Raw genomic sequence first — 21971 nt, 5'->3', positions numbered from 1 at the left:
CTATGCGCGCAGTGTAATGTGAACAGAGAATTCCAGCAATCGATTTTAAACTACACAAGCAATTCTAATAGCCTATGTGTACGTCACCAGTAGATAATCTTTTCCGAAAAGATAAGTGTTGTAACATCCCAACACCGTTTTGTTTGAATTACTGCTTCCGCAATAATGAAAACACGGAATAAAATTTAATACATTGGCTGCTACAATATAAAGGAGTATAATGTGCGTTATATATTACTCATGTACTTATTTTTATAATATAGTATCATGGCTTTGACCATGGTACAAGGTGAGGTGAGGTGGAACAATACAAATCCAGACATCCCAATCAGAAATAGATCAATAACATTCCTCTGATAATATTCCTCCTTGTTGCATGTGGACAACATGGCATTAAACAAACTTTAAATTGTGTGACATTACATTGAGGTTAAGAACACATTGTTAAAATTACCTGATTTTGCTAGATTTAACAATAATATTTCTCAGTAAATATTACAATCAGCATTTTATTGTGAAATCAATGGTTCTAAGTTTCAAGCAAATAAATTTTAGTAGTATAAAAAACCACTTAATATCCAAAATGGATGTCTTTGTTTTTATTTTAATGTACCTAATTAGAAAAGGTGTTGTAAAATCTCTGCAGCCATACAACCATGCACCCTGCTCCAGCCAAATGGCTGAAGCTAAGCAAAAGTAGGCTTGGTTAGTACTGGGATGGGAGACATCCTAGGAAAGTTGCTGCTGGAAGTGGTGTTGGTAGGCCAGTTGCTGGTGATCTTCCCTCTAGTAGAATATGCCCCAGTGCAGTGACCGGAGACAATGTCTTTCAGATGAGATGTTAAACTGAGTTCCTGACTCACTGTGGTCTTTAAAGATTATTTGGCTAAAAAATAGTTCTCTTCCTCTCTACCTCATCTGATGTGTGGTGAGCGTTCTGGTGCAAAATTGCTGCAGTGCATCATGCAGGTAGTGGCTAGACAGTGGCGGTGGTTGAGGCGAGTTTTCCCCTAACCACTGTAATGTGCTTAGAGTGTGAGAAAAGCCCTATGTAAATGCAATTAATTATTATTCTGTAAAGCTGCTTTGTGACAAAGCTCCTTTGTCGAAAGCACTATAAAAGAGCTATAAAAGCGCTATACAAATAAAAATGGATTGATTGATTATTATTATTATTATTATTATTATTATTATCATTATTATTATTATTATAAATTGCATTACATTTTCAAATTTACAGTATTTAACAATATTAACTGTGATTTACAGTAAATTACTGGCTACTGAGTTGCATTACTTTTACAACTGATATGTGAAAATACAGATGATTACTGAAATTCTACAGTAGCATACAGCTATATCTTGGGCCACCAGTTTGTCTCCTCTTGTTTTCTCAAATTGTACTTTGCCAGCTAGTGGTCACGATAGTCTCTTTATTAATCGCCTTCTCAAACAATTAGCCCATTTGCGCCAACTCAGTAATCTAAGTTGATAAACTAATTGCTACTAATTAAGCACAGATGATGGTTGACGGCGATGTTTACAAGCAACTCATTTTAGTTTGATTAGTGGACATACAGCAGTATAGGGTGGCACGATGCAGTGGGTAGCACTGTCACTTCCTGGATTCGAGTCTGGCCTGGGCCTGTCTGTGTGGAGTTTGTATGTTTTCCCTGTGTCTGTTTGGATTTCCTCCCATAGGTATGAGTTTGTGAGTGAATGGCGTGTGCCCTGCGATAGATTAGTGGCCTATTCCTGCCTCTTACCCAATGCATGCTGAGTTAGACTCCCGCACCCCCGCGACCCTGCCCGGGATGAGCGTGTGTAGATAATGGATGGATTCTGCAGTATTTTTAAGTGTTGTACGAGGGCATGATAGGTTTTGTTAGAAGCAGTGGGAAATGCCCTAATTAAAATGAGAGCGGTTATGTAACATTTAACTTGCACAAAAAAGTTAAACAAAATTTTTTTTATTCATGATTCAACTAAATAACTGTGGTCGTAAGTAGAATCAGGTGTCTTAGTACTGGGCAAAACAAAAACCTGCAGCTACACCAACTCTTTTCAAATAAAATTGGACACCCCTGCTTTATATGGCTGCATTTTTCTTTTTACTGCAGTGATACTCAATTCTGGTTCTGAAGAGCCATAGGTTTTTATTTTTTCCTTAAGATCAGCAACCGATTCAGACCCAAGAAACCAGGTGGCCTGAGTTTAACTGTGTAATGAACTGCTTTAACTGATCGATTGCTGTGCTATTCCAGTTCTGAGTAACGATGAAAGCCTGGCTCAAAGACATGCGTTTTGTAACATTTGAACTTCCATCCATGTTCATTTCCCTTCCTGTCTATCCCCATCTAATTGTGTTTTTTAAAAAATTTTTAGTAAGAAACTCAATTAGTCATTTGACTGTGCTGTTGGAGGGCCTATGGGGTCCCTGGAGGATAACCATTGACATTCAAGGTCACAGGGTGGAGACAAACTGGTGGCCCTGGCAATATCACAGTGATCCATGGTCTTGTTTACTGTGGAATCACAGTGTACAGTTGTCATTTAATTGTGAATAGGTTAACAGTAAATTACCATGAAGAAAATTAATTTAAAATTTAAAACTAGCAGCTAGTAATTTACTGTAAATTTATAACCATTTTTTACAGTGTAATGTTTTGGAAACCTTTTCAAATGTTACTTCGCTGTGAATGTTTGAAAACTTGAAAGGACCAGGCTCATCACTATAATGGATGTAATGTCAAGAATTTAAACCCAGTTGAAGCAGGCACATTTCACAGGGAATTTCACAAATTTACTCACCGAAGGTGCACCTTCCAGCATTTGATAGTGTTGCAAATTTGATAGTGTTGCAAAGATTATAGAATTTGCAATGGTAGCATGGCTACGGCTGAGCACATTTGCCATGCTGTGTGTTTGTGTGCATGTGTGTGTGTGTGCGTATGTGTGCATGTGCACACGCACATATATGTACACTCCAACAAAAAGTGAATGCGTTTGCTGTCTTCAGGTATAAGTCAATGCAATATTATATGTATATTATGTAGTAACTGCGTATTGGCCTGTGTAAGAAAGGTATGAAGCTGGGTGTTTGATACTCGTTTGTGAATTTACATTCTTCTTCATCTTCTTCTTCTCTCTCTCTCTTTCCCTCTCTCTCGGTTCAGCCTGACTGGCTTCGTTAGGGCTCATCATTTGCATTCAGATTAATTAACTAATTACAGACAAATGTCCGGCGGCCACCCCGCACTCCAGCTCATCAGCTCTGAGCCTGTAATTATTTTAATCATTTTACTTTCATCTGGAACATTCCTGCTGTACTCCTGTGTTTAGAGGCCATTCTTAATTACCCTGCCAAAGATGCTCTTCTCCTCTTTTCACATGGAGAGAGAGAGAGAGAGAGAGAGAGAGAGAGAGAGAGAGAGAGAGAGAGCGCCCAACGGGGACGTGATCTGGGTGCAATGACAGTGAAGGAGCTCGAAGTGCTCCTGGTTGTTTCCCTGTTCCTTCCCCCTCTCCCTATCTCTCACAGACCCCCCCCCCCCACCCCACCCCACCCCACCCCAACCCTGGCTCACCCCCCACCCATCTCACTTCCTCTCTTTTGCCTTTTATTGCTGGCGCACACAGGAATCGCCTCTGGGCCACAGTGCTCTGACTGCTAATACACTAACACACAAACACGCACACACGCGCCACGACACACACATACACACATTTTTATATCCTTCTGGAGAAAAACGGGTATCTCTCTTTGTCTGTCTGTCTGTCTGTCTGTCTGTCATTTACGTCTGCCATCCAGTCACCCCATCTCTAAGTGTGTCCCAGACAATGTGGCCCAGCGCACTGGTCTCTGTCTGTCAGATGAGAGAAGGGCTGAATCCCTGGTGACCGCACTGTAATGATGCCCGACATACCCTTGAGCAAGCAATCCTCACCCAAAACTGCCCGAGTGAAAAGCAATGCGTGTAATTGGGCCTTTTGAATTTCTGAGACACTTTGAATAAAAGTTTAATGAATGGGCGACTGGATCATCTTTAGAACTTGACTCCGTGCGTCTATCTTTTTCTGCGGTGATAAATTATAGGTTGTTTCAGCTGAGAAGGCCTTGATAAATGGTGATCACATACATTGTGCATGTGCTGATGCCTTTACAGCACACTGAAGACTCACAACAGTGAAAGTAAGGACTTGTGGATAAATTGTCTGAGTTTAAGTATAGTCTGATATAACTGCCACCCATATTCTCTATGGTCTGCCTGGATTCAATTTCCTGAATGAGTTGAGATTAATAAACAGGAATTATCCCATTATCTTTTGCGGAATGAGGAGGCGCAATGCTCTTTCCTACAATTACTGGAGTGAGCAGTGCTGCTGTTATAGTTGGAATATTTTATGTGTGTATGTGTGTGTGTGTGTGTGTGTGTGTGTGTCTGTGCCAAAACCCTATGGGACTCATGTCTGAGTTTTGGAGGATTAAGGAACCATTGCCCTGGGGTAGAGTTGCTTGAGTGGGAGACTGGTCTTGAACTACTGAGATTAGGGAATGAGGTGGTGGTGGTAGTGGTGATGGGGGGGCAGTCGAACCCTTGGGCTGAATTAAAGCCTCCATCCACATAATAAAACCCCTTAATAACACACACACACACACACACACACACACTTCGTAGGTACAAAGAAAGACTCACAATTCTGCATCACATTTACGGATTTTTCACTCAAATTTTGTGGATGCTCAATTTTGCTTTACATTCTATGTGTATGTATCTATTAACAGGTAACATACTATTATTTGATTTATTTTGGAGAGGTCTTATCATACCAATGTGTGTGTTGATCATACAGACAAAAGTTTTTATATAGGCCTGTACAGCAGCGATCAAGAAAAATAGGGATTTAGCATAAAGGAGCAGAATGCGCTGGTGTTAAAATCTTAACTTGGGTATTTGTTTAACTTGCCAGAAGTTTAGCAATTGATTATCATATGTGAAAAATACTAGGCCGGTGTCAGCGGGACTGCTTCTCGGTCTAATCCACAATTTCACGGTGTTGAGACGGGATGGGACTGCAACCCTCTGTCACTATTGTTCGCCGGGTGTCACCGTTTAGCGGCGCTTTGCTCCTCTAAACTGGGAATGGGCGTGCGGGGAACCTGGGCACGAGAGATCACTTCATCTGAAGGGGTGAAAGAGAGCAAAATAAATGGAAGTGACAACCCCTGAACAAATTCCTCCCGGCAGCTGCCCGAGTTCGAAGCAGCCCTCTCCCCCACTTCACGACCCCCGTGCCTGGCACACGCACCTGCCGCTCCAAGTCGCGCTTTCACGGACAGCAAAATAATCCAGGGGCGTGGCGCGGCGGGTCTGCACTCAATGTGCTCTTGTGAAAACCCTTTATGCGTGAAAAAGCCTCCTTTCTTGTGCCATTGTCCGACACAGTTTTATGAGACAACATTTGGCATTATGAGGTTTCAGGATTTACATGGGACTCTATAGAATGGTATAATCCTTTCAGGCAGTGAACGAATAAAAGTTTAAACCCGCTGTTTTCATATTTATTAGCTGGTTAAAGCAGGCGAGGCAGCTGAACCCGCCCAGACCAACAGGCTTTGTCACCCGAATTCGTCAGCACCACAATTTTTAAACGGTAAGACGTAGAGGGTGTCAGGGGAAAGACAAGTTTCAACTATAGACCAATATTGAAACCATTTTTTGAGACACTTCGGTATAAATATACCCTTTCGTATATTTCTTTCAGATTCCTTAAGTAGCCATGTAAAATACATTAAAACGATCCCCTTGAAACATTCCGTTTGAGATAGGCTACATAATGTATACGCAGAACAAGCACTTATCCGTGGCGCTTTACGTTTGTACATTTTGTCAATTTACAGGTGAATATTTTACTGGAGTAAAATCAGGTTATCGAGACCTGGTTTCCTTAATGGTACAATTAGGCCTATGTCCCACCCTGACTCTGAACCTGTGACATTGTGATGATCAGAGAAGCGTTACATTCTTTAAATGGGGAAAGTGTACGCACTGAATTGACCTAATTAATGGGAATAATTGGAATTCATGTAAAAACAAAAACTAAAAAAAAACATAGCTACAACATTGTTATAGGACAACATAAACCTATTTCGCCATACCTTGTGTACATGATAGGAAAGGGAAGTTTAATGCTAGGTAGTAATATAAATATGAGATGTGGGCTGGAATGGCATATGTATTGTAGCCTTAAATATTATGTGACTTCATCACCCTACATATGATCAGCTAATAAACGTGCAAAAGTCCTTATGAAAACATGAGCGGACGATAACAACCGTGACAGATGAATGAATGTATTCATTATTATAGGTCTGTTGTCCTAGCTAAGTGGGAAATGACATCTGAGATAAAAAAGAAGATTGCAGAAATGATCCCACACATGAAGTCTCTTCAGCATGGCCCCAGCATGCTTCTTCTTAATGGTATAATCTGACATTTGAATAGTGCTGGTGTTGCTATACACTCAATGAGCACACACGGTCACCCTTGGAACCATATTAAGACAACAATCAAGTTTCTGTGACTGCTTTTACCTAATTAAATCTCTCTCTCTCCTTTTCATCTTTTTACCTATCTCTTTCTCTCTCCTGCCCCCCCCCCCCCATTCTCTCAAGACAGATCTCTCTATTTGGTTCATCATGCAAAGGCCCCAGGCCGCAGTAACCCCCCCCCCCCCCCCACCCCTCTTCCTGTCAAAGCTGATTGTTTCCACGCCAACAGACCGCTGGGGGCCAGCGCACAATCCACACTGTCACAGTACATCAGGCGGGGAGAGAGGGAGAGAGGGAGAGAGGGAGAGAGGGAGCGAGGGAGAGTGCTCGGCATGTCCAGAGAGAGGGAAAATTCCCGGTACACACAGCAGGTTGAGGGAAAGGAGGGAGGGCTGCTCAAGCTGAAAGAGCAGAGGGAGTGTATTACAGAGTCACAGGGAAGCAGAGAGACTGGGGTGGAAAGAGCTAGGGTCAGATGACAAAAAGGTTACATAGAGTGGTTTGGTACCACTAATCTCTCAGAGTACTGTACATCAACTATTATGTCTTTAAAATGTGTGTTTCTTATAGTTTTATTTATTTTCCCATTTTAAGTGTAAGGCTTTTAACAGATCCCCGAAAGAGAATACATATGGAAATGTGTAACACCTTCAAACGGCCAGTAATAATGAACATTTTTTATGAGTTTCACCCTTCTAGCTACTTCGCCCACTAGTGTTTGCAACGAAGAACTATAAGTCAGTCTGGCTGGTTGTCAGTCAAACCTCCCCAGACCGTGGCAACGTGTCGCCCTCTAGCGTTCAAAAGCACATTGTCCGAGCTCATGTCCTTGCCGTTTATCACCTTTCGTTGTATCCGTCTCGGTTTGAATTCAGATATCAGATCGAGATTTCCGTTATATCACTGAAAGCAATGTATAAACAAAGGCGTTGCCTACTCACTAGTATTTAAATTCTCAAGCGATTAGGCTTGTTTTACTGTTGTTGAGAAGGCGGAGGCTGTTTACGTTTCTATTCTGACACGTTTCTAACAGATAGCCTGTCTGCTTACTATCACAAACTAATTACTCAAATAGATTGTCGTGTGTAAGCTATTATTTTAATTGTTTTGTTACGATTACTGGCTTTGCCTTTATAACGCTATACTTCATGTAGGTTTCACATCCAGTTCACTGTAATGCAAGCTGTTTAGTACACACTCACACGACTTTAAGGTTTGAATTGAATGCACAAATTAAACTGCACCCAATTAACCAATTATGACGTAACTTCTTGACCCAAGCATGGGTCACAATGGTGGGATGCGAAAAAGGCAATGATGGGAAGCGGTGGGCCTTGGTCGAAGTTGAGTCAAAAGCATGGCTGGAGACCTTTGGAACCACAGCTGTGCGCACCTCTCGGCTCTCTCTTGACAGCAATAATTTCGCTGAAAAATGCCGCAAACGGCGCTAAACTCGTTTCCTACGCCTGTTTTTTTCCCTCTCTCAACAAAATTAGCAGTTCAGTTTTTGGAGGCAGACAGTGCATGGCGCGTCCCGCGGCCATCCCGGGTGTGTGCACGTCTCCCCGGGCGGCGCGGCTGTGACACCGTCACCGCGATTCGCGCCCAGCAGGGTCTCCGTCACACTCTGCTGCGTGTGACTCGCAGGTCGCCCCCTCGCGAGGCGCGCCTATTATACAGTGCCACTTTAGGAACTGCGAGATGTGTTCAGGGTGAAGACTCGGTATGTTACGTTGTCAAAAAATCCACAACTGAAGAAATGAAAACTTGAAATGTTTTCCACAAACTTTTACAATACCTAAGAATTGTAAACCGAACAACATAACCTAAACAAACATTATATCAATAACCTACAATTATCTTCGATCAAGAACATCCACTACTACCAAATAAAAATATAAATAAATTAAAACATATGGTTGGCAATAGGCTTAACACATGGGAGTATGTTTAATAGCCTATTGGTTATTGCGCAGGTCAACACGCAACAAATCAATGTATTTATTAATATTATAGTATATGTCTTACTGTCTTAAAGATGGCAATGAGCTGCAAATTTAACACAGGGTTGAAAGATAATCCCTTCAACGCTCTGATACGATGATTTTGGGAGCATTTGGGAACATTCAAATGGTAGGCATTATCTTTTTTCTGTGTGGTAACTCAGTGATTGAAGCGTGAATTTAGACTATTATAGTTTTACTCGCATCGGTCTTTGACGTTTTTTTCTCCCTGCTCCAAAGCTGTAGCTATACAGATCAATATCAGTCTCACTGTTATACAAGCGTCCAGGGCCGCCAGTAAACGGGTAGGCTATCTATGCTCCTCGAGTTCAGAGCCACAGCCGCGGATTATCCTCTACTCGCCCCGGGGCCTTGGCTCTGCAGCACGGCCGGACTGGCGGCTGTGTATTGGGTCCGAAGCGGCGTGCGGCCCTGGGGCGCCGGCTGTTAGAACCCCCTGGGATCAGGCCTAGTGGCAGTCTGGCCTCTAAAGACCAGCTCAGACTACGGATTAGGCGTCCAACGCCGGTATCTCTGTGAACACACAAACACAAGCGCACCCATCCCGGCGAGCAGCTCATTGCCCTCGGGCGCTGAAATCCACAGCGCTGAACCCTCCGTTATTGATGCACACTTTACACCCAGTCACCACTCCCCCACCACGGCTTCTTCTACCGTGTGACGAGAGCAAGACAAACGAACTCTGTGCCTTTATTAAAGAAACTATTGTAACAAAAAAAGTCAAGAACCAGAAGCTAAATGGCATGAAGGCATGAATCTAAACTCCGCGATAAACAGCACTCCAAATTTAGAGACTAAAGATCGCTATGTAACATTTATAGCCTAAAGCTACAAAATAAATTAACCCTACCATTTGATTAACCTTCGCACTAATACTTTAGATCTACTAGTAACTCAATCGCTGTTCTGCATTTTCCCGATTGGCTCGTTGAAAAAGTTTGTGTTCTTGCGATGCTGCCATTCTCAGACTGTTGCAGACATTACGGTGATAAAACTATTACATGTGGCATACTGTATTCCTGTGCGTATTAAAACAATGACTTGATGAAAACTACAAATTCCATGGATGTTAGCTTGTAGCTAACGCTACCATGTAGAAGCAATGCCTACTCCGCGTATCAACCCCAAAGAATCGATCCAGGATTTATTTATTAATTGCCAAACCTATTGAGTCTTAACCATTCTGTCTAAATGGCTAAATCTATTCAACGAGTGCATGAGGTATAGCTACCCACAAACTCACACAGGCTAAAGAAGTTACACAATATTTTATTATATCACAAAGAAGGAGGGAGACAAATACATTTCCATATCCATAAACAATTCTTTAAAATTATTTGCTCTTCACATTTTGAATAGACTTTACAGTTAATACAATGCTATATTTTATGTACACACTGAGATGATGCAAAGGGAAGGAAGCCTGGGAGAGTTCGACAGACATTCAACCCACATCCCTGATTCTCAAGGATTTCGAGATTTAAGCTCATTATTGCGAGAGGGGGCTTAAGAGTGAAAGAACAACAGAATTCTTAGAAAACCAAAAGGTTTGGACAAGCAACTCTGACAATATGACACAGAGTAACAGAAATATATGGAACAAATCTGAGGAGAAACTCCTCCACAGTGAGAGGCAGGAATGATTTCCATTTTTGCACTGTACCCCAAAGCAATCATCGCTCTTTTAGCCAACACTATTATCCAAAGAATATGACACTGCCTTTGCATTCCCCCATTCTGATTGGCTGACTGAGGCATCTGCATCTCTCTACTCCTCCTTGCCTCCTCTCTATGACTGGCTGGCCGTGGCAGCGCCCAGTCGCAGCAGTTCCTTCCTCTGTGTGAGGATGATGTCGAAGCTGGACTGCAGGCGGTTCTGCTGCTCCTGGACGCGGCTCTGCAGCGTGCGCAGCCAGCGGAGGAGGGCCAGGCGGCGGTACATGGTCAGCTGGACCTGGTGCTTCTCCATCTCTCTTGCCTTGAACTTCTCGCGGTCGCGCAGGGTCCAGACGGCCTCCTGCAGCTCGGGCAGATCGGAGCAGAGGTCTGTGTCAGAGTCTGAGGAGGCTTCTGTCAGTGCACCAGCCCCTCTCAGACTCTTACAGCCCCTCTCCTCCTCCCCCTCCTCCTCTCCCTCCCCGTCCCCGGGCCCGCCGTTCACCACGCCCCCTGCTGGCTGCTCCTGCGCTCTTGGGCTCCCCACGCAGATCCGGTCCCAGACGCTGCTGAACCTCCCGGCCCCCGCCCCCTCGCCGCTCTCAGTGCTCAAAGGGGAAGAGCTTCCACTGGACCTGTAACTCAACTCAAACTCAGAGTCGCTGTCCCCCCACTCGCCCCCCTCCTCCCTCACCTCTCCTCCTTCCCCGTAATCCACCTCCTCCTCCGCCTCCAATATTACTTTTTTCTCCTCTTCCTCCTCCCTTCCTCTCCCTGTCTCCTCCTCCATCTTGCCCTCCGCGCCCTCAGGGGGCACTCTGCCCTCTTCCCCGCTCTCTATCTCCGGCAGAGGCTCCAGGGGACTCCAGCAGGGCAGGCGAGAGAGGGGAGAGAGCGCGCCGGATCCAAAGTGCCCGTCCCGTCCCGGCGCAGTCTGGACCCGCGAGCGCAGTTGATTGCGGTTCTCGTCTCCGGCCAGAATGTCATTCTCTTGGCCCAGGAAGTTGAAGTTGCCGTCCTTCTCGCATTTCCTGTTCCCCCGCTGCTGGCTGTTGCTGATGAGACACACGGAGGAGGGCCCACTGCCTGCTTCCTGATTGCCAAACACGGGGTTCATGGGTCGATCTTGTTGAAGCCCGAACATATTTTCTCTTGAGTGAGATACTGTTGTACTATCAAAGCAATGAAGAGAAAGGAAACAAAATAGTGTACGGTAAACTTCCCTTTCGCTTATGAAGAATCCCTCACAAAATGAACAGAGATACTCCTCAGCTAAACAAAGGTAAAGAGGCCTAGATTCTGAAAATCAATTAGACTTAATATTCTTTACATTTTTAATTTTCATTTTGGGTGTATATCGTTAGTGGGGGTAATTACATCTCAGTATTCACGAAGCTCTCGTCGTTGCTGCAGACACTTTCTGTGTCCTGAATTGCGGCGTCGTGCCCTATCCCCTATCCCCAGTTCTCCGTTTGATATTGCGCGCACCCGTGGTGCTGAAGGACAGCAACCACAGATTTGTGACAGCTGCAGACATAACTGGGTCGCGCGCCTCAGGCATGAAAAAAATATCGGCGCTCAGCAACGGAGTCAGCTCATCGCGCCGTATCCAGAATATTGCAAACACGATCAGATACAGAGCAACAAATATGTACAATGGCTATGGAGATTTAAAAGTAAAGGCCTACAATGAAAAAATATAGCTAACAAACAGCGTATATTTTGGAGGCTTTTATGAATCTGCTCAGCTGTAGCCTACAGTATGGAAGTGTTAGCCCAGTATACATTATGCATGTACATTTATGAATTATCCGATTAACTGCCACGATTTGTATTGTATTGTATGACTGATGCACTGTTGCGCTGTCCAACGGTTGTACTGTAGCCAATGTATTAGGCCGACTCCAACATGTTCATTTTTAATGCAAATCCTCTGCCCTAAAGCCATAGCTGTCCGGAGTCTCATTCTGGTAGTGCTTGAAACGAAAACAGAATTATTCTTATTCATGCCGATTTCAGAGATCGGAAATATAACTAAAAACGGCAATGAGAGCAAACATAATAAAACATCTGCAATACACAAATCGAGGCAATAATCGCAAGTTATTTTCTAATACATTGATTCATCTCTCTGGAACTGGCATTACATAAGAGCTGAGCGGCGTTAGCCTATGTCGTCTCACCCCATATCTCGCCTCTTCTCGTTCGGTCTAAACGCAATGCTCGTCCCAGGCGAACCAAAACTAGCGCAGGATTCCTTATTTTATTGACCGATTACATAAAACGAAGATTGACTGCATTACGTGCACAGAGGGCCTTGTCTTACCGTAAATAGTCTGCTTTTCGTTGAAAACAAGATACGGCGCCCGCCCTGTTTCCCTCCTCCTCCGATCGACCCTCTAAGGTGATGTTTATTCTCATTGTCGCTCCCTTTGCCCCCCCTTCCTCTTCCTCTCTCTCTCTCTGACAGACCCCAATCACCTGACTCACTTCCTAAACAGGGCAGGGACTGCTGAACGGGAAACTGGCGACGATAAGGAGGGAAATAGCAACATGAATCATGACTGTAGGGCTTCCACCACTAACGGCTTTTCACATGTTTTGTAGCACTTAATGTGTGGACCGATGGAAACGTATCAGTTAGGCTAAGACACAGACTACATTACATTTAACGGGCTAATTTTTGTGAGAAATCCATTCAACCGCAACAGTTCGCCTATTTTTTTATGAATGTTTATACACACGATGTGACGGCAGACTGTCCCAGTACGAATGTACAGGGCTGCAGTTTCATTGCTTCCGTGATTCTGATTGGGGAACGTGGTGGGAGTTAGAAGGGCGACATCAGACAGACTTGATAAGCACACCCCTCCCCCCGTCCCATGACAAGCCATCGCTGCCGGCAGAACAGCAGTTACCTTCCCTCCTCTCTACTCGCTCCAACAACGTCTCCATTCAAGTGCCGTACCCTGGAGCCGTCTATCCCTCCCCTCATTCTCCCCGCAGTTCCATAGCAGCCTTAACACATGAAAAATACATCAAACACGTCACCTGCCTCCGGCCCTCTCACATGCAAAATCATCTCCATCTTCCCAATCCAAACTCCGAGCGGGACGCGGAAGCGCCGGAGACAGATGCGAGGATGTGAAGAAAAAAAAAAAAACAACACTAAAGGGGGACAAATATGGATGCAAATTGGTATTGTAAAATACCCACTAACGCCGAGTCTAAGCGATCCACCGTCTCCCCTTCTGAGAGCCGTGCATTTCGAACTTCTGTGTTTAACACACCGATAACCTTTAATGGCCTGAGACCTGGGCAACAGACGCTTGGGCGGCAGGATTAATGTAGCATGTGCGCACGTGCCCAAGACATGCGTACTGAACGCCTTAAACCCTTCTCCCGCACAGAATTTAAGACTGTGACCTCATCCATTCCATAAAACAGTTTCCTGGTTTTATCTACACTGACGGACATTAAGAGTGAAGTATAAGAGGCATGACGGGGGCGCAGGGGGGAGGAAAACATGGCCACCTGCAGTCACACCCCTCCCATGATTCCACACCAAGATCCGGGCTGGGCGTGACACACAAACAGCTTACATTTATCAAAAAAATAACACCGAAACGACTTCTTAGATACTCTTTAATTTACAATTTCAATACAAATACAAATGTTAAAGAAGCAAACCAGATGCGTAGTATTTACATGATTAAAAATACAGTCAGCCCTCAGTTTCCCACTGCCCCGAGGGGTGGAGATGTGTGTAAGTGTGCGGACTTGAGGGCGGGTATGCAGGCTTCACCGGTGGCCTGGGTCCCTTGTAGGGGCCCCTTCAGTTCTCCAGGTAACAGAAGATGCTCCTCTGGGGCCTGGCCGGTCTCCCGGGGCCCTCGGGACACGCCCTCTTGGCAGTGGGAGCAAGAGCCTCTCCCGGTCCCCTCTTCTTCACCTGCGCAAACACAAGCGCTGCGTCACCGTCTGCACTCACATTTCAGCCCTGCAGTATCCAGAGCGACGTACACAGCCAACGCTCCACACGCACTCCGTTTATACAGCTCAGCGATGCCCAATACGGGGGTGGTATCGGCCAGTAAAAGCTTAATCCAGACTTATTTATTGTCCCGATTCTATGAGGATGGTCGATGTGACAGCCTGATACGACCAATCAACTTATATGCGCCATAGCGTGGCTCATGCCCTCCATTTAGCCACAGCAATCTGAGCTTACTTTCTTTTAATTTAGCACCAGCCAAACTCACAAACAAAGCTACACAGACTAAGTAACTAGACATGCTACCTGCTTAATAAAGTAAGCAAGTTCAAATACATTCTTACACCAAATAAATGTTATATTGTTCCTTTAAAAGTTAATATCTGTGCTGATCTACTTCTTACTTTGTGTTTGTACTACAAATGTTAAACAGGGAGCCCCTGGCATCAGCATTATGATGTGACTTGTATAACTTTGTTATACAAGACAACCTTTCAGAAAATTGCTGTGCATTTTAACTGTAATTGTAGGTTCTTAAGTGGTGGTAAAATACACTATTTGGATTTGACTGAAATGCTTGCCCACACTCAAGCCCCCACGGGCAGCTTGCATATACATTCACAGCCATCCAGCCAAAAAGCACTTAGACCCCATGTGAGAAGCTAATGTGATCAATATTCTACAGCCAATGGGGTCACCAAAATAAACAACACCTATTTACTGGCACTACATTAGACTCCCCGGTACGCACCAATCCACAAAGCACTACACAGCGGAGCAGGAGGATAAATCCTGAATTCAGAGAGGAAAGAAACCTTTTTCCAGTGCAGTGTGGCGCTGCTATGACCCAGCCAATCAAAGGACAGGCTTTGGCACCATCTTGTGGACAAACATGGTAATGCAACTGGCCAATGTGAATGGCATGGCGTGAGGTACCTGCTGGCTGGGGCGCTGTTTGGCTGCCTCCTCCTTCTCCGGTGACAGGGTCTGGAAGAGGAAGCCGCGGGAGCTGCGGGGGGCGCAGGGGTTCCCCTCAGAAATGGAGGCCAGTTTCTGCAGGACGGCACGGGGCTGGCTGAGCAGGGAGCCCCTCTTCACCTGGGGAGGGCCAGCAGGGTGAAAGGTCAGGGGAAGAGTGGCGAAGGGTATGTGGGTATGTGCGTGTGTGTGGCGCTGGGACCAGCACTAACCAGAGTGGACTGAGATCTCTGGAAGGGGGTGTGAGCAGGGGCAGTCTTCTGCAGGGGTACACCTGGTGCATCTGTGAGATCAATTTATTTGTAAAGATTTAAAAGTGAAGGCACCCCAAATGCCGTCAAAACAGCAGAACTAAATGAAAGAAACAACACGAGAAGAGAAATCCACTGCTGCTCTCCAAAAAACCGGTCACTCTGAAAACACTCTCTCAAATCCCACCCACCTTTCTGCTGCAGCTGTCTGGCAGTCAGCTTCTTCGCCAGCTTCATGAACTGGCTGTCCTCCTCCGCGATCCCTTCTTCATCATCATCAGCTTCCTCGCCTTTCTTGGACGCCGCCTCCGACTGCAGGATCAGAGGCGTGAGTCAGACACGGACGGACGGACGGACGAGACGCAGAGCGCCGTGACGACGCTGCTCACGTGCAGAGGGAGAAAAGCGGGAAACAAGCTCACTGTCAGACGGACAGACCTGCTCTCTCAGCCACTGCTCCCTCTCCTGCCTCTCCCTCCTCCTCTGCAGCTCCGCCTGCTCCAGCTCTCCCTCCTCCTCCTCCTCTTCATCCCCTTCTTCATCTGGCCCGTTCATCTCAAACGCATCATCTTAGGGGGAAACCATACACACACACACACACAAAACTCAATAAATCACAGGCTGGGACTCCACAGCTTAAACAAACACACAAACCCTTCCAGAACATTGGCTGGCAATGTGAGAGTGAACGAGTGCCTTCAGTCAGGCACACAGCGCTGTCCATCGCAGCGGGCCGAGCGCAGGCAGCCTCAAACGGCGGCTCACCGATGTTCTTCCAGCGGAAGCGGCGGGCTCGGCCCGGCCCGTCTGAGTGCAGGTCCCCGTCGGCCAGGTAACGCTCCTGATACAGACGCAGGCGCCGCTTGTCGTCGTCCATAACCTGCTTCCTGTGAGAGGGAGGAGGGGACCGGGTCAGATACCGTGTGTGTGTGTGTGTGTGTGTGTAAATGCGTGCCAGTGTGAGAGAATGTGTGTGAGTGTGTGCGCATATGTATGCGAGTGTGTGTAAGTGCGTGCCAGAGTGTGAGAATGTGTGTGTGTGCATATGTATGTGTGTGTGCTTGTTTGAAGGAGAGTGTGTGCGTGTGTCCGCGTTTGCAGTGAACTCACATGTGGATCTTGTTGACCTGGTCTTGCAGTTCTTCATCTGATGGCAGATCCTCCTGCAGCTCCTCTTCCTCGTACTCACTCCCTCCTTCTTCCTCATCATCACTGCCCACATCGCTGCCAGAGAGCTCTGCTTCAGAGTCCACAAACTCTGCCAAGCGCCTGTGGAGAGAGAGAGAGAGAGAGAGCATATCAGTCAAGTACATGCCTATAGCCATAGATATGTACACACCTATGCTCACAGAAATGCACATGCACACACGCGCACACACACACACCCACATGCACATATACACGAGGCAGTACAGGGTCTCAGTCAGCACACAGAGTGAGAAGCACTGGGGTTTTGGAGTATGCTGCTATATACAGGGCTAAGAGCTCTGTCTCCACTCACATCTTCTTCCTCTTCCCTGGGCGGGGGCCAAACACCGCTGCCCTCTCCTCCTCCTCAGCATCCTCCTCCGCGTCCTCTCCATCTGCCTCATCACTCTCTTCCTCGCTGTCCTCCTGTGGACAGATTCGGCTCAGTCACAGGTTTCAGATCAGACCCAATTTCTCTGTGACTGTTCAGGGCATTCTAATATTCTGCGCCAGTGCAGAGATGAAGGAATGGCCACCATTTCCACTGATACACTTTAAGGGCAAATACTGCAGTTTCTTTCCTAAGATATACCTGATTTAATGTCCGTGGCAGTATACATCACCAGATTTTAAAAAGCCCAACCCTAACCTGGCCGCTCATGCTGCCCACGTCCGAGAGCAGGTGGAACTCTGCATCTGCCTCTTCCTCCTCCTCCTCTTCCTCACGGTTCTCCTTCCTAAAAAAAATTAAGTGTGAGCACTTGTTTCTTGTGGAGGTCACAGCTACACACAGCACCCCTGCCCAAGAACACTGGGCCCCTCCCATGTGTGTTTCATCACACTGAGCCCAGCAGAGATTCTGCAGGCCATGCCAACGCGAGTGTACCAGGAGCAAGCCTGACCCGCCGGGCCCAGGATAGAGTGGATCCCCCTCACCCACGGGCCCAGGACCCACAGAGCCCTGCCCACCAAACCGTACCTGTCTGCAGCCTCTTCAGGGGAGAATGGAGCACGTCTGGGTTCAGCTGACGGGGAGGCAGCTGTGTGGAGAGTCAGAGAGTCAAACTCAGTGTGTGCAGACACACGCAGACACAGACACAGACACAGACACAGACACACACACACACACAGTAACGCATATGCACACGCATGCACAGTCAGAGAACAGGCACAAGACTGACCTGGGCTGGGGAACTTTCCGGAACAGAGATCAGCCAGCTGGTCCATGTCCCCCTCAGAGGCGTCCTCGTTCGGTCCCTTCTGTGTGGCTGTCCCCAGGGCCCCGCCCTCTCCACCGTCTACCCCAACCGCCTGCGTGCTGAACCTGCCCGAGCAGAGCCCCAGGAGCTCCCCCATAGTGCCCCCCTGTGTCTCCCCAGGCTGGCTTCTCGCCCCGCCCTCAGGCCTGCTGCCGAATCCTCCAGAGCAGAGCCCCAGGAGCTCCCCCATAGTGCCCCCCTGCGTCTCCCCAGGCTGGCTTCTCGCCCTGCTCTCTGGCCTGCTGCCGAATCCTCCAGAGCAGAGCCCCAGCAGCTCCCCCATGTTGGCATCCATGGCGTTCTCGTCCAGGCTGTCCAGCAGCAGCTGGCGCTTATGCGAGCGGGGCGGGTACTGGCCGGGCCCCGCCCGGGGCCCCACGTTCAGGAAGCCGTCGGCATCCAGCAGCTGGGAGTGCGTGTCGTCCTCCAGGGAGAAGGGGCCCTGGGAGTCCCCGGCCAGGTGGGTCGCTTCCCCGGGAGAGGGCGGGGCGTACAGGTCCTGAGAGTCCTCCACTGGCAGGGAGAGGGACAGCGAGGGATCCGACAGCTTCCCTGAGCTCTGAGAGAGCAGACCAGGCGTCACTTCACAGCCACACAGCGGATACTGCACACGTGAGTGTACTTACAGTACTGTACTGCACATACTCTTACATTACTGTACTGCACACGTGAGTGTACTTACAGTACTGTACTGCACATACTCTTACATTACTGTACTGCACACGTGAGTGTACTTACATTACTGTACTGCACATACTCTTACATTACTGTACTGCACATGTGAGTATACTTACAGTACTGTACTGCACACGTGAGTGTACTTACATTACTGTACTGCACATACTCTTACATTACTGTACTGCACATGTGAGTATACTTACAGTACTATACTGCACACGTGAGTGTACTTACAGTACTGTACTGCACACGTGAGTGTACTTACAGTACTGTACTGCACATACTCTTACAGTACTGTACTGCACACGTGAGTGTACTTACACATACTGCACATACTCTTACAGTACTGTACTGCACATACTCTTACATCACTGTACTGCACACGTGAGTGTACTTACAGTACTGTACTGCACATACTCTTACAGTACTGTACTGCACACGTGAGTGTACTTACACATACTGCACATACTCTTACAGTACTGTACTGCACATACTCTTACATCACTGTACTGCACACGTGAGTGTACTTGCAGTACTGTACTGCACACGTGAGTGTACTTGCATTACTGTACTGCACACGTGAGTGTACTTACATTACTATACTACACACGTGAGTGTTCTTACAGTACTGTACTGCACACGTGAGTGTACTTACACATACTGCACATACTCTTACAGTACTGTACTGCACATACTCTTACATTACTGTACTGCACACGTGAGTGTACGTACAGTACTGTACTGCACACGTGAGTGTACTTGCATTACTGTACTGCACACGTGAGTGTACTTACATTACTATACTACACACGTGAGTGTACTTACAGTACTGTACTGCACATGTGAGTATACTTACAGTACTGTACTGCACACGTGAGTATACTTACATTACTGTACTACACATACTCGTACATTACTGTACTGCACATGTGAGTATACTTACAGTACTGTACTGCACACGTGAGTATACTTACATTACTATACTACACACGTGAGTGTTCTTACAGTACTCTACTGCACACGTGAGTATACTTACAGTACTGTACTGCACATACTCTTACATTACTGTACTGCACATACTCTTACATTACTGTACTGCACATGTGAGTGTTCTTACATTAATATACTGCACACGTGAGTGTATTTACATTATTGTACTTCACATGTGTGTACTTACAGTACTCTACTGCACATGTGAGTGTTCTTACACTACTGTACTGCACATGTGAGTGTTCTTACATTACTTACTTCACATGTGAGTGTACTTACAGTACTCTACAGTACATGTGAGTGTACTTACACTACTGTACCGCACATACTCTTACATTACTATACTGCACATGTGAGTGTTTGGATGTGAATGTTCTTACATTACTATATAACATATGGAGTACTGACATTACTCTACTGCACATGGAGTACTCCTGCATTACTATGGCTCCATTCTATTAGCCACATGCTTTGGGAACACAAACAGACAAAGCCTGAATGTGGGGAGTGTTCCTCACAGGACAGGCCTGGAGCTCATGTGGAGCTGAATCACAAGACCCTTTATTTCTGTCTGCACTGTGAGGCTAAGAACAGAGGAGGGAAGTACAAGAAATAAACCAAGAAAAACAAAAACACAGACAGACATGAAGGGGGCTTGTAGCTGAAATATTTCATGCAGATCAAGTAAAAAAGGAAAAACTTTTGGAGTACTGACATACTGTAGCCGTCAAACTAAAAGGATATTGATTGCATTTGCAGATTTCAGTAAGATGGGTTTCACACAAATGTGTGCTGGTTTGAGGCAGTCGTTCTGACTACAAGCTGCCTTCCAGGTTGTTCTCAAACACAATTAACCACGTAACCATTTCATTTCTACAGGGCATCACAGGGAGCTCCCCTCTCCGCTCAGACTGGAGCCACCTGCCACAGCGCATGAGTGTGCTGCTGCAGCACTGTCCCTGCTGATGGACAGCGTGCAGCTGTGACACAGCAGGAGGGGTTCAGCGGGGGTCACTGCAGAGGGCTGGGGGGATCCTGCAGGCAGGAAATTCCCTGACGTGAAGGTCCCCTGCCCCTCTGAAACCTGCCCACTCTGGCCTATGCAGCTACGTAGCCAGTGCTAACACTACCAAATGTGATCACGTGATACTCACTACTTGGCCATTAAGCATAATGGCTTCACTTTGAAGTAAAAAATAAATACATCAATATTTCTGTAGTAACAAGAATGACTGTGTGGCCTTGTGACTAAAATCATTACTCAGCACTCTAGCAGAAAGGAGCCGTTAGCAGAAACAAACGTGTCCCTCCTTTCTGCCAGAGTACATGGCAAAGGTAAACTCCTTGACCCTGCATGTGTACCAGCACTGCCCTTTAAAACCTGTTCTTTTCAACTCAGTCTTCAAGAAATAAACACTTCTAGTCACATGAGACAAGAGTGGACAAGCTGGCCACAGGCACTTGTTCAGCATTCAGCTGGGCCCAGCCAACGCACTGTGGATCAGATCTGTACACCTCCATTTCAGTTAGTACCTCTAATGCTTACTCTCACAGTATCTTACCTTTAAGACTTAAACAATAACTCTTTCGAAAATATATCAATTGCTATTATTAAGACAACTTACTGCACACCAATTACACACATAGCCAGGTGTGACAGTAATCCAACCAATCAGGAACTCAGGTTCGTTACTCCTTTGAAGAATTAAGGGGCCGTCACTCACCTTGGAGGCGGAACCCAGGAAGCTGGGCCTGTAAAACCCGGGTGAGGGGGAGCGGAACGCGCCGGCGGACACGCCCCTTCCTGCTGCTCGGTTGAATGGCTGGTAGGACGGGATCATGGAGCCAATCAACTCGAAGCTGCTGTTGTGGCTGTTGTCCTTTGCCAATGTGAGGGAGTCGTCCTCCTCTGGGAAACAACACAGCCTGTAAGGTATGTGTGTGTGTGTGTGTGTGTGTGTGCGCGCGCACGTGCGTGTGTGCGTTTGTGCGTTTGTGCCTGCTCATGCGTGTGCATGCGCAGTGCCACTTCTCGATCATAGCTTTCTGTGGATACAGTACACTGCCAGCACAGATTGTGCCATTACTTCCAAACAAATTCAGGAATCATCAGCATCACTGTAACACAGCAGGGAAGTCAGTACAGGGTTATTTCACTCACCCAGCTTGCCGTCAGACTCTCGCCCTCCGGGCCCAGTCCTCCTTACCCCGTCCCTGAGGGAGAGACAACATCAGCAAACACGGCACGACACTTCTGCCCTCTAGTGAAAATATGCCATTACTACCACAAACTGCAGAAGGAGCTGCTTGCACACAGACAGACACAAACACAGACACACAGACAGACAGACAGACAGACAGACACACAAACAGATACAAACACAGACACACACAAACAGA

General features: G+C 46.6%; 2 protein-coding genes across 5 annotated transcripts in view; both read right to left on the bottom strand.

Annotated features, from left to right (window-relative positions):
* Positions 1-9826: 9826 nt before the first annotated feature.
* On the bottom strand, positions 9827-12799 carry LOC118233052. 2 transcript variants are annotated; one of them, XM_035428378.1, is made up of 3 exons: positions 12560-12799; positions 10928-11405; positions 9827-10594 (listed from the first exon to the last, which is right to left on the bottom strand). In XM_035428378.1, exons 1-3 carry the CDS (start codon positions 12652-12654, stop codon positions 10367-10369), a joined length of 801 nt encoding a protein of 266 aa, XP_035284269.1. In that variant the 5' UTR covers positions 12655-12799; the 3' UTR covers positions 9827-10366. The 2 variants fall into 2 exon arrangements, with proteins under 2 accessions (XP_035284269.1, XP_035284270.1); XM_035428379.1 differs by lacking the exon at positions 12560-12799 and adding an exon at positions 12417-12540.
* Positions 12800-13861: 1062 nt separating this feature from the next.
* Positions 13862-21971, bottom strand: part of LOC118233210 (claspin) — a 17292-nt gene continuing 9182 nt past the window's right edge. For 2 of the 3 annotated variants that reach the window (XM_035428629.1, XM_035428628.1), the window contains exons 12-24: positions 21733-21785; positions 21296-21480; positions 17826-18462; positions 17624-17684; positions 17294-17381; positions 16958-17070; positions 16567-16725; positions 16222-16343; positions 15895-16025; positions 15648-15768; positions 15418-15488; positions 15164-15325; positions 13862-14185 (exon numbers count right to left, since the gene is read on the bottom strand). In XM_035428629.1, the coding sequence (XP_035284520.1) occupies positions 14069-14185; positions 15164-15325; positions 15418-15488; positions 15648-15768; positions 15895-16025; positions 16222-16343; positions 16567-16725; positions 16958-17070; positions 17294-17381; positions 17624-17684; positions 17826-18462; positions 21296-21480; positions 21733-21785 (2020 nt within the window). In that variant the 3' untranslated portion in view covers positions 13862-14068. The remainder of the gene's footprint in view (positions 14186-15163; positions 15326-15417; positions 15489-15647; positions 15769-15894; positions 16026-16221; positions 16344-16566; positions 16726-16957; positions 17071-17293; positions 17382-17623; positions 17685-17825; positions 18463-21295; positions 21481-21732; positions 21786-21971) is intronic. The other variant, XM_035428630.1, reaches the window with a different exon arrangement.

The sequence above is a fragment of the Anguilla anguilla genome, chromosome 8 (assembly GCF_013347855.1).
Source record: "Anguilla anguilla isolate fAngAng1 chromosome 8, fAngAng1.pri, whole genome shotgun sequence".
Lineage (NCBI taxonomy): Eukaryota > Metazoa > Chordata > Actinopteri > Anguilliformes > Anguillidae > Anguilla > Anguilla anguilla.
Note: the sequence above shows the minus strand (reverse complement) of the source record. Positions and strands in the feature narration are given on the sequence as shown.